At 35.9% G+C, this 12302-nt stretch overlaps 1 protein-coding gene across 5 annotated transcripts in view; it reads right to left on the minus strand.

Annotated features, from left to right (window-relative positions):
* Positions 1 to 12302, minus strand: part of LOC127426371 (innate immunity activator protein-like) — a 28953-nt gene that overhangs the window by 8123 nt on the left and 8528 nt on the right. For 2 of the 5 annotated variants that reach the window (XM_051673151.1, XM_051673148.1), the window contains exons 1-6: positions 11831 to 11956; positions 7769 to 7883; positions 5488 to 5621; positions 3285 to 3407; positions 1167 to 1395; positions 995 to 1048 (exon numbers count right to left, since the gene is read on the minus strand). In XM_051673151.1, the coding sequence (XP_051529111.1) occupies positions 995 to 1048; positions 1167 to 1395; positions 3285 to 3407; positions 5488 to 5621; positions 7769 to 7823 (595 nt within the window). In that variant the 5' untranslated portion in view covers positions 7824 to 7883; positions 11831 to 11956. Of the gene's footprint in view, positions 1 to 994; positions 1049 to 1166; positions 1396 to 3284; positions 3408 to 5487; positions 5622 to 7768; positions 7884 to 9067; positions 9192 to 11830; positions 11957 to 12302 lie in introns of those variants that run through there. The other 3 variants (XM_051673150.1, XM_051673149.1, XM_051673152.1) reach the window with 3 other exon arrangements.

The following is a 12302-nucleotide window of genomic DNA, read 5'->3' on the forward strand; positions in this document are numbered from 1 at the left end:
ATGATCCATGTTATCCACCATGATTTAAGAACGTTTCAAATAGCATCTTTTGTACAAAGGAGTTAAATATTTCTTATAAATTTTAGCTGGATATTGTAAACAATGCTTTGTTTTAAAATGTTCACTATCCTAAAAATTTGTTTATTTCTGGGTTTAAATTAGATTTTGAATCCCACACTTTTTAAAATCTTTGACTCAGTTTTATAAACCAAACTTTATGTATAAGGGAAAGTGCTCATATTGTTTTTCATCATTTTTAATAATTTTTTGCCTTAACTTCATTTCAATAGATCTGCAGTGTGACTGAATTTTTAAAAGTACAAATATTCTGTATAGCATGCAAAATGATTAGAAACAGATAAGAAAGGGGGCCTGGGTAGCTCAGTGGTAAAATACGCTGGCTATAACTCCTGGAGTTCGCTAGTTTGCTAGTTCGAATCCCAGGGTGTGCTGAGTGACTCCAGCCAGGTCTCCTAAGCAACCAAATTGGCCTGGTTGCTAGGGAGGGTAGAGTCACATGGGGTAACCTCCTCGTGGTCACTATAATGTGGTTTGTTCTCGGTGGGGCGCATGGTGAATTGAGCGTGGTTGCCGCGGTGGATGGCGTGAAGCCTCCACACACGCTATGTCTCCGTGGCAATGCGCTCAACAAGCCACGTGATAAGATGCGCAGGTTGACTGTCTCAGACACGGAGGCAACTGGGATTTGTCCTCTGCCACCTGGACTGAAGCGAATCACTATGCGACCACAAGGACTTAGAGTGCATTGGGAATTGGGCATTCCAAAGTGGGAGAAAAAAATCCCCCCCCCCCCCAAAAAAAAAGAAATGGATAAGAAAATGCTGTTTAAAATAGTTTTAGATGAAGCACAGCATGTCACATTGCAGGATGTTTCTGTCACTGCTCGACTTGTCATGTAAATTACCTACATTTATTTCAGATCCTGCAATGTCTTCAAAAAAAAAAAGTCAGCCGAAATATGGTTTTCACTTACCCTCATCTAACACCGCCGAGTCACACAATGAACTATTGTCTGAAGTACCTTGATCTAAAAACACAGATAAACATAAGAACAAGATGATCTTTGATAATCAAACTGATAAAAACCCATTGTTGCCTCAAAGTTCCACAATATACACTAAGATCTAACAAACAATTGTGCTGACCTCTCTGTGCAATCATGCCAGGGCGCGGTGAGGATCGGCCATGTTCTAGCCTCAACCTGAATGCAGCTTCCTGCAGATCTTTGAGTTTCCTCTCCTCACGCTGGTACTGCTGTTGACGACTTCTCTTCACCGACTTGCTGAGATGTTCCTCCTGGCACAGCCTCTGGACCGCCACTTTTATCTGATGCTGCAGAGCCAGTTTAGCCTCCACAGAGCTCAGCTCAGAGTCCTGTGTGTCATAATTTTTTGATTGGTGAGATTTGAACTTATATATAATAACTCGATATGTCCTGTAGGGCAGTGGTTCTCAACCTTTTTGACTCCAAGACCCCCCACTGTGTGAGAAAATATTCGAAGACCCACCATGTAGGCTATTAGATATTTATATTATAATATATATATCTATTATAAGATATTTCCTTAAAACTTCTGATTCCAGAAATGCCTAGAACTGTATATTCTTCATAAAAAGCAAGCTGTTGAAGAGAGTTATTGCATTTTTAGCATTTTCAGTAAGTTGAATTATAATAATTATATAAAAATTATAATAATCTATCATATTTTAAATAATTGTAAATGATCTTGAGGCCCCCCTGGAAGTGTGCTGAGGCCCCCTAGTGGGTCCCGACCCCCTGGTTGAGAACCACTGCTGTAGCGTATGTCTAATGACTTTAAAACAGCCAATTGTTTGAAGAATGAAGATTAAAGGGTTATTCCAGGTTCAATACAAGTTAATCTCAATCGACAGCAATTGTGGCATAATGCTGATTACCACAAAAAATAATTTAGACTCGTCCCACCTTTTTTTTTAAAAGTAAAAAGAAGCAAAAATCGAAGTTACAGTGAGGCACCAACAATGGAAGTAAACGAGGTCAATTTTTGGAGGGTTTAAAGGCAGAAATGTGAATCTTATAATTTTATAAAAGCACTTCTGTTAAAACTTGTGTATTATTTCAGCTGTAAAGTTGTTTAAAATTGTAATTTTTACAGTCATTTTAGGGTTATGTCTTGTGACTATACTTTTGAAACAGTGAGTATTTTAACGTTTATGGATTGTCCCCATTCACTTTCATTGTTAGTGCCTCACTGTAAGCCATTACAGTAATATTGCAGGGGGTGCAATGCTGTGCATTGAATAAGCACTACAGTTGTTGTAGACTCCTGGGCTTCAGCCGGTATAAGCCCGTGCGTTAATGCGCCCCTGAAGTCGGGTTCCAGTATTAAAAATCCCATTATTTTTCTATAGGCGAAGTGATTTTTAACGATAGCTTATAAACCTTTAAAGACAGACCAACCATGAGCTTCGAGGTTGTTCATCGATGTTATATGCCTCTGTTGATGCCATCAGTCCATGTTATTTCAACTTTAATGTTTAAAATCATGTTTACTAGTGGAATTCCTGGTGAACAAATACACGACCCATGGTCCAGCAGAGAAAGATCCACCAATCAGAGAACCGCATCCAACAAAGCCCGACAAACGTCCATGACGCACTGTGAATGACGCAATCGAATCGGTCCACCTTCACCCTCAAACTAAGTAAATGTTTGAATATATAGGAATATTTAGCAATAAACGTTAAATATGTAGTTTCTATACTTACAATCAACATACTAAAATCAATATTTACATATATATTTTTATTCGATTATGTCTTTCGCAATTCTCCTCAGGAGTGTATTTCCCTTGTGAAAGACTTTAAGTACGCAGTCTTGTACCTTTGTCTTTTTGTCAGATTTTCAAATACTTTTTTGCTTAAAAACAAAGTTTGGAAAGTTGTGATTCACTTTGGAACTGCTTGGTTTGGTTCAAGGCTTAGAACGCTTTTATGAAGGATTTTATGAAAAGCCTATGGAAAAAATGATTCCGGAACCCAAGCGGCTAAAAAAGTGGAAGGGCACAGTTGCGCTCTATTGGATAATGTTCACCAACAGCCAAACAGCTATTTAGGCATTGTTTTAGCAAACAAGCATTCAGGTCTGCTCAAGTCCCATCCTACATTTTTTTTCTTTTTTAACATCCTGTTAGTGCATCACATAACAGAATTAAAATGGTTTTTGAACAGGGTTTCATGTTGACTTTTAGTAAATATGTTAAATTGTCAGTTCGGGTCTTTACCTCAGTTCTGTGTAGGATGCTTGGTTCATCAAGTTTAAAAGCAGTTCCAATGCGCCTGCGAATTTGAGGGGTCTTCTCACCAGGTAACAGGGGATAGTCTGAGGACAAATGTCCTATGAGCTCCTGGAAGAGAAGAGGGAATTGAGACCCTTATGATGGGTATTTCAAACAGATCACGGAAAGCAGATCTGTAATTTGTCACAATAATTTGTAAGTGTAATTAAATATTTAAACAACTACATAAAAAATAACAATGTGCATGTCCCAAACAAGTTATTACGAGCACACCTTTATCCAGAATTCCCATTTCTCCAGTGTTAAACTCCTCAGCGTGTCAAGACAAGTTGCGGCTTTCAACCGCTACATTATGCAAGCCTGTTGTTCACAGATTCTGTTTTTTCTTAAGCTGTACTAAGAGCCCTACCTGCCTAACTAAACCTGCTATCCATCTTCTCCAAATCCATGCAAGCATACGTTTATATACAATTCTCTTTGAGACAAAAAACAAATGCCCACAGTTCTTTAATAAGTCACAATAGGGTAAAGCCTTTCTAAAACGGATGATACACACACACAGTTCTTTGGCATAACCTGTTGTGACAGAGTAAAGGTGTCATGACAGAGACTGTGGAACCTGGACAAGTCCCTGCATGTGATTCCAACAGGACACAATGTTGCATTTCTGTGACTTAACGTCTTATTTGGGGAATTTGATCACTCTGTCAATGTCAAATTTAAAGGGATAGTTCACCCAAAAAATTTAAGTTGACTTTCTATCTTCTGTGAAACACAAAGGAGATGCTAGGCAGAATGCTAGCCTCAGTCACCATTGACATTCATTGCATCTTTTTCAATAGAAAATGAATGGTGACTGAGGGTAAAATTATGTCTAGGATCTCCTTTTGTGGTCAACAGAAGAAAGTCATATGGGTTCAGAAAAACATGAGGGTAAACGATGACAGACTAGAACTATCCGCAGAAACAATGAACTAGAGTCCTGCCATGTTTTTTTAAAGAGGGGGAATTTTTCAGGTTATTTCTCAAAAGCTTTTAATCAAATAAGTAATCTTAAAGTATCCAGTTGTTTATGGGAACATTCAACACTCTTTCATAAGTTATTTTAGGCTGAAGGTTTGATTCAGTTTACCTTAAAAGCATAATGCTATCAGCCTACAATGGAAGTCCCCTCTAATTTCCTAATTCCAGTGTAGTGTTGCCAAAATTTTAATAGTTGGTACTGATACCAGTCAAATTTCACGATTATCGATACCAATTTTGATACCACAGAAAACTAGTTAATATGCTATTGAACACACTCCTTTAGCCTATTAAAATGTTACATTTCAATGTAATTAATTAATTAAAACAATAGCATGTTTTCTTCGAGTGTTTCTCAATTAAGTAAACATTGCTTCAAGTTTTTTTTAAGTAGGACCCTATGAAATTTTGTGTTTTCTAAATTCTATTAATTTTTCTTCCAAGTTCCACTTTTTCCAAATGTTTTTTTCTCTTCTTCTGAATGCCATGTTTTAAAGTTTTTATTTATAAAGCTTTTATATTGAATCCAACTTTTATTTTGACGTGAAGTCGGTAGCTTCATATTATAGTAGTTTATGGATAAGACGTTGGTTATATGACCCAGTGTGATTATTGAAGTGCAAAATGCAGCAGTTTAATTATATATAGTCTGCAGGTGCTGCGCACATCACATTGAATGAACGCTCCCTTCTGTCATCTACTACATCATGCACAGCGTGCAATGCTCATAAAACGTGGCATTTTGATCAGTCTATGTTTTCAACATATGAGCAGCTTCACACATTCACTTCACATCACATGCAGACTGTATATTTATTTAATTAAATCACATCCATTTCTGGTTTAATATTCACTCCAGGACATATCACAATTTGCTAATTGTCCATTTCTGTTTAAAAGAAGTATCAGAACAAATGAGCATGTGAGCATTTCTAAGCAGCCCTCTGTGAGTCAGCAAACGGTGACCAAACTGAGTTGGTGCTCGGTACTACCGGTCCTGTAGAAACACTGGTATCGTTACCTCTTTTTAATTTTAGTATCGACTTGGTACCGAAGTACCAGTACTTTTGACATCACTATTCCAGTTTAAAAACGCCTTATCTATCTTTAGGAGTGTTTTGGTAGATCAGTGTTTGTCTGTTCATGAGTGTAAATGGTGACTCACAGCCTCTCTGATACAGAGTTTCTTGAGCTCCAGTAAACACAGCTTCAGCCTGTCCTCCAGAGCCTGCTGCTTTAGTTTCATGGCCCGAGTATGAGTATTCACGTCCTTCATCACTGTGGTGGGGCTGTCAGGCCCTGCAACACATTAAAACACACCTAGATGAGGAGCAGTTTTAAGATAAAAACAGAAGATCTGCACTTGTAAAGAATCATTCCTTGTTTCACAATAATTTAGTGAGTATAAATGATATGCAGTGGTTCCATCAAGTATTTGGACACATTTAGACACTTAAAAATGTATGCATGTCATTGCATTAGATAACAAAATATCAAACTAATGCTACATCCGAATATCCCTACTTCCCTACTATATAGTTTGGCGAGATTCTGAAGTGCGAATAGACAGGACACTTTACAATCCCATAATCCCTCGGGAGCCGACGAGACGTCATATTCAAAAACCTGGATTTGAAAGAACAGCGGTAAACCCAGTGTAGGATGGCTCTTTTCAACTGTAAGTGATATACAGTACTGTATATTCCAATATAGTTGTTTGATGTGCTTAATTTGTGCTTGTTTAACAAAACCAGATTAGATCATTTTCACGGTTGTTATTAATACATCATTTATTCCAGTCACAGGTCAATACCCATGTACTGGATGAAGTATGTCCAGAACCTATTCATACTACTTGCATGCACACCTAAAGAATGTACTGTTTTACTGGCCGAAAAGTGTGTCCTTCATTAAATACAGTACATGCTCTGATAGTATGCGTTTCAGACTAATGTTTGACAACAAGAAAGTGTCCAAATAAAATTTGTCTTAAAGGAATAGTTCACCCAAAAATGATAATTCTTTTATAATTTACTCACCCTTCTGTCATCTCAAACTCTAATGACTTTCATTCTTCTGTGGAACACAAATAAAGATATTTTAATGGAGGTATGATGTGTTTATAATCATAGAATTTAAGTCAATTGGGTCCAACACTTCCAAGCTCCAAAAAGGACATAAGGCAGTATAAAGGTCATCCATACGACCGAGTGGTTTTATCCATGTCTTCTGAAGTGATCTGCGACACTGCAATTCATGATTCGAAGCTCGATTACTCAAAAGCAATCATACTGCTTCAGAATTCATGGATTAAACCACAAGAGTCATATGGATTACCTTCATGCTAACTTTATGTCCTTTTTGGAGCTTTGAAGTGTTTCAAACCCACTGACTTGCATTGAATGATTATAAAAACAAATCATATCTCCATTAAAAATATCTTCGTTTGTGATATTTGTGAATTTTTGTCAAATGTTTTGCGTGAAAGGATTGTTTGTGCTAACTTTAATGAAGATGCCACTTGGTTTGATATTTTATTACATAATACAATGGCATTAATGCATTAATGCTTAGGTGTCCAAATACAGTTTGTATTAAATACTGTTGTAGAAACCGCAAACACCACATCTGATCTTTCACAATCAAGGAGCCCAAGGATACTATTTTATAATCAGTGTTAAAACAGATTCATTTCAATCAAAGATAACACACTATTTACTTTCTCTTTGTGTATTTCGAAAGCTAATAGACTTTCAGGAAACAAATATTCATAAATAGTAGTGATATGATCAAAAGTGAAACTGAAGGTGACAAATGGTGGTTTTCGTTCACAAAGCGGCTAATTGAGTGACAACAAAGGATTTACTTCTAATGTATCCAGTGACTGGAGGCAAACACCTCTGGCATGTCTTGAGAGATTATCTACATAATTCTTTAACGTACATTTTCAATCAATCTTGTGACAGCACACAAAGAGATAACTAAACAATGACAAAAATGAAAAAATGTACTGTTGGCTGCACAGAAAAACGTAGTTATAAGGTCTAGATTTATGTCCCATTGTGAAAGACAGACAGAACATAGTTCTAGATCTGCAGGAAATAATGCAACAAGCAATCAATAAACAATAATAAACCAAACTCTTCACTTGTTCCAAACTCATATAACTTACTTTCATCTGTAGAACACAAAAGGATATGTTTATTTTTCCATACAATGAAAGTGAATGGTGACTGAGGTTAACATTCTGCCTAGAATCTCCTTTTTGTGTTCCATGGAAAAAAATCATAGACTTTTTAGAACAACTAAATGATGACAGAATTTTCATTTTTGGGTTAACTATCCCTGTAACATCATGACAACTGGCTATTTAGATTTAAAATGTAACAAAACATACAATCTGTCACTGTGTAACCAACTTGTAGTTAAATTGAGGCTGAACATACCAGAATGTAGAATAACCCCACTGTCTGTATCACTGATTTCCTCTTTCCCTTCCATGTCAGCCAGTCAAGTGGTCTTCGAAACAAATGCCTTGGTTTTCTCGGAGTTCACGATTTCCTAAAAAGTGAACACAACTTTTATTACACTCATGTTCACACACTAATCAGAGACTAATTTAGCTGTTCAAGCCAAAGTGAACAAAACCAGTCTCGTGGAACCACTTAGCCCCTCAGCCGTGACCGGTCTCCTGACCCAAAGCCACAGGGGTCAAAGCAGATTCCAGAAGACTAAATCTAACAACAACAGTTTTCACAGGGCCACTAGAAATCGAACCTCTAAGCAATGCACCATCAGCAGGAGCTCAGGTTAGTACTCTTCCCTTAAACATCCATCTGAATCTGAAAAATGTTCATTTTTCCAGGAAGAACAAGGGCATGCTATGCTTAGATTACAACACTGGAATGCTCCCAAAAGAGAAGGTTAATGAAGAGGGTTGCCATGCCCCATAGCATTCACTTGTAATTAATTAACCTTGCGACAGTTTTAAAACAGTTTTTCATGACTATTTACAGGAAGTTTAAAAAGTACTGCGAAAAGCTACAGATTCCAGATTGGTGTGCATGTTATTTGTCATAAGATTATTGTGAATTAACTTGTGCAAGCATGACTATGACTAACTAGCATGTGAAAACATGACTGTGACTATGTCTCTTCTGCTCAGTGTTAAGCCTGTTTCATACCGCACGCCAAAGCAGTGCATACGCGAAACTGCAGTGTAACAAAAGCAGCTTACACACTGGCTGCGTGACAGAGCTGTAGCTCTATACAAAAAAATAAAGTGATTTCTTGGTCACTGTTTTAAATAATTATTTCAATAATGGGCACGAATTATAAAATGATCATCGGGAATAGGCCTTTGAGAATAAAAACAAATTTCATCGTTGTGAAATCTAATATACAACGGGTGTAATGGTTTATCGTAGCAATGTACATCTCGGTTAAAAAATGTGACGATGTGCATCATGGAGATGGGACGTTTTTTTATTATTATTATTTTAGCATCTGTTCTATCTAATACGCACAAAGCCTAACACTATGCAATGCAGTCATACAAATGGAAATCACTTCATGTATACAAGGAGCTCTAAAATATGATTGCAGACTAGCAGCCACAGGTGTTGTACAGTACGATAAGTTCGGCTAAAACTGAAAACAGCAGCAGCAGAGAGACGTGCCTTTTCACCACAAGGGATTGAATGTCCATTTGAAGCAGCTCACATGCCCTGTGTGAATATTCTAACCTGTTAATTTATGCGCTGAAAAAACATGAGCTGCTCACGCACTGCTTTCGCTTGCTGTATGAAACAGACTTCCAAGCAACTCTGCCCAGTTGAAAATGTGCCATTTAAAGTCCAGCCGGCCATGCTTTAATAAAAAAAAAGATAAAAAAGAAGAAAAAAAATTGTTCTTTTCAGTGCTGTTGATATTTTTTTTTTAGTTAACCGTGATTAATCACAGATTTTAAAAGAGCTGAAATTTGACTATATATATATATATATATATATATATATATATATATATATATATATATATACTTCTTTTCTTGTCAAAATTCATTTATTTCCATCTTTGGAAAGAAAGCAAAACAATATGTATCAATATAGTGTTTTATTAACATTTTCCAAATTGAAATTATTAGTCTTCACATAGGTTGCAAATTTATTGCAATGGGCATTAAATCCCTTATCCTAATCTTCCACAATATTAATGTGCCAGTAGACTGTGGCTATCTGCTTTGTTATAGCAGTCGTGAAGCTGCGTACATGATTCGCGTCAAAGCGGCAATGCCAGCATCGTGTGCCACTTTGAACTCACCATGAAAGGCACTTGCAAACAAAAATGTCTAATTTTGTGTTTTAGTAATAGTTAAGAGTTTTTTATTTCTGTGGCTTGTGTGTCAGTGAAATGACTCCGGGTGGACACATTACAAAGGTTCCTCCCTTCACACCACTGTTTATGCTGTATTAAAGGAAAATGCGTTAATTGCGATTAAGAAACATTCACGCGTTAAACTTTTTAAATTAATTGCATGCATTAACGTGTTAATTTTGACAGATCTAGTTCTTTTTTTTAATATTACCTCCTTACAGAAAGAGAACAATAACACAAAGTTATTTTGTGGTATTTTTTAACTGTATTATTATTACAATATGTGACGTCACAGAAATGCCAAAGACCAGACACTACCAGTTTATGACACATTTGTTCTTCGGTGTAAACAAATCCGACCTAGAGTCTCACCAGTTTCCTGTCTGTCAGAATGATGGTAATTCTACGTCATGTTGACAACATCTTGAGTAAGCTGCAAGTATCTACAGGTGGGACAATGATTAACAGATGTAAGATATTAGAGCGTCAGATTACTGAATGTGTAAGCAGCGTTCTGTCACATTCTTTAAGTATAACAAATTTATTTCAATCTTAATCTTTAACTCTTTAATATATACCCCGGTTCTTTAATGACTCAGTTCATTCCACTCCTAATCTATTTTTTTTAAGTTATGCCCACACCTCTTTACTATTCCTCAACTTTTCTCTTCTAAAATAGTGTAAAAAAAATTTTTTTTTACAACTGCTTCATTACCAAAAGTGTATAGGGTCATTATAGACTTGAGATATGCAATAGTGTCACTTTTTGCGCTTCCACAAATCATATTTTCATAATTATTTCATATCTATATAAGTTTACTAACATGGATATAAATTTAATTGTTTATTACAAGGCAAATGAGTACTATATTCATACAAATGACTACTATATCACATTGATTTTCTATGCAACAATGGTGAATTATCAATATTCCATATGCGTGTATACATACTGTATTATACATGCTATTTCTTATTCAATGTTGTGCCGATGTTTCAGTGATTGACTTAATTTACATTTGACATTGCTATTTGACAAAGAAGCAACGTAGATGTAAACTATAGCAACTGTTACACACGAACAGTGTGGTTTGGCTATTGCTATTTGGGTGTAATACTGACATTATGTAAATTGTGCATCTATTAAGACTCAAAAAGTACTTGAGAAAATACATATGTGTAGGTTATGTGTAGCTCAATATGTGTTTGATGGCCAGTTGTGTCTCATGACATTTCAGTATGAAAGTAACGAATCCTGTTCTATATCTGTCGCATCATCTCTTTGATATATGAAAAATAAAACATCAAAATATATTCTATTATTTTCTAATTGTCTTGGAAATATTTTGAAAATTTGACACTATCTGGGCATTTAGTTGATCCATTTGTTATAGGTATATGCGTCGGGTCACTAAAGACCCAAGGTATGTAATAATGTTTGTGAAACACACATGCATTTAAGGGTAATGCGAATGAAATAAAACAATGAACTAACCTGAGTCATATTAATAAGGTAATAAATAGTTTATATTCATAAATATGAATGATTCTACTGGTAATCAATTGACTTTTTGTATCCTGACCAATACTGCTAAATAACTAATTCACACATTCAATAATAGGCTACAGGTTGAATTTTTCATTCGAAACAAACTGATTTGTTTTGTTTTTTACCTGAACAAGTTGAAAAAGTTTACCTACAAATGTAGGCTACTTCATGTTGTAACATCTAAATTACCTAGTTTTATTCAAGACGTAAATATTACTTAACATGAATCAATCAACCTGAATACATTAGGTTACACCAACAAAACTAATTTTAAGGTAACAGTTAGGTTGACATTACTTTGACTGCTTGTCAGAATTACAATTAACAGGTTCTCAAACAAGATCAAAACTTAAGCTTTCCTTTAATAAACATAAGCTGTGTGTAGTCCAGGCTTCTGAATGCTGGATGAACTTATGATCTAAACATTACATACCTACAGGCTGAAGAAATCATAATTGAAAACATTCTCTAAATAATTATAACTAGTGAGAGAAAAAAAGACAACTGGGCTTGAATGCTCTGAGTGTTGAAATGTGCTTATACATATATAATGCCTAATAAACAGTTATCAAATAGAAATACTCACATACTGAAAACCAATGGTTCTCTTAAAAACACCAGTATCCTGTAAAGTGAATCAGTTGATATCCATGTGATGTCTTGCTCACTCCACACAGCACTCTAACTCTGGAAATGTGCCGGTGAGAGTTTGTTGTGTTAAATGAAACTAGGTGCGACTTGTGCATACCTGCTAGTGTGTGTGTGTGTGGGCGTGATACTGCTCACTGATCACAACAGCGAACTCCCTCCTCTCACATACACTTGTAGCTACTTGACAAAGGCAACAGCTGTAATAACGTTCCCTGTTGTCTTTCTTAACAGCATGCTCACATACAGATTTGCAGCAAGTAATAAACAAACACTATGTAAAAAAGGTGTAAAAAAGGTTGGAAGTCATTTCATAAACTAAAGCACAATAAATTGGATAATTAAAGCGGTGTTGCACCAGATTAACCTACCATAAACATCACGCTAATGTAATACTAATAAAGTGCAAT

Source organism: Myxocyprinus asiaticus, chromosome 35 (genome assembly GCF_019703515.2).
Source record: "Myxocyprinus asiaticus isolate MX2 ecotype Aquarium Trade chromosome 35, UBuf_Myxa_2, whole genome shotgun sequence".
NCBI classification, from domain to species: domain Eukaryota; kingdom Metazoa; phylum Chordata; class Actinopteri; order Cypriniformes; family Catostomidae; genus Myxocyprinus; species Myxocyprinus asiaticus.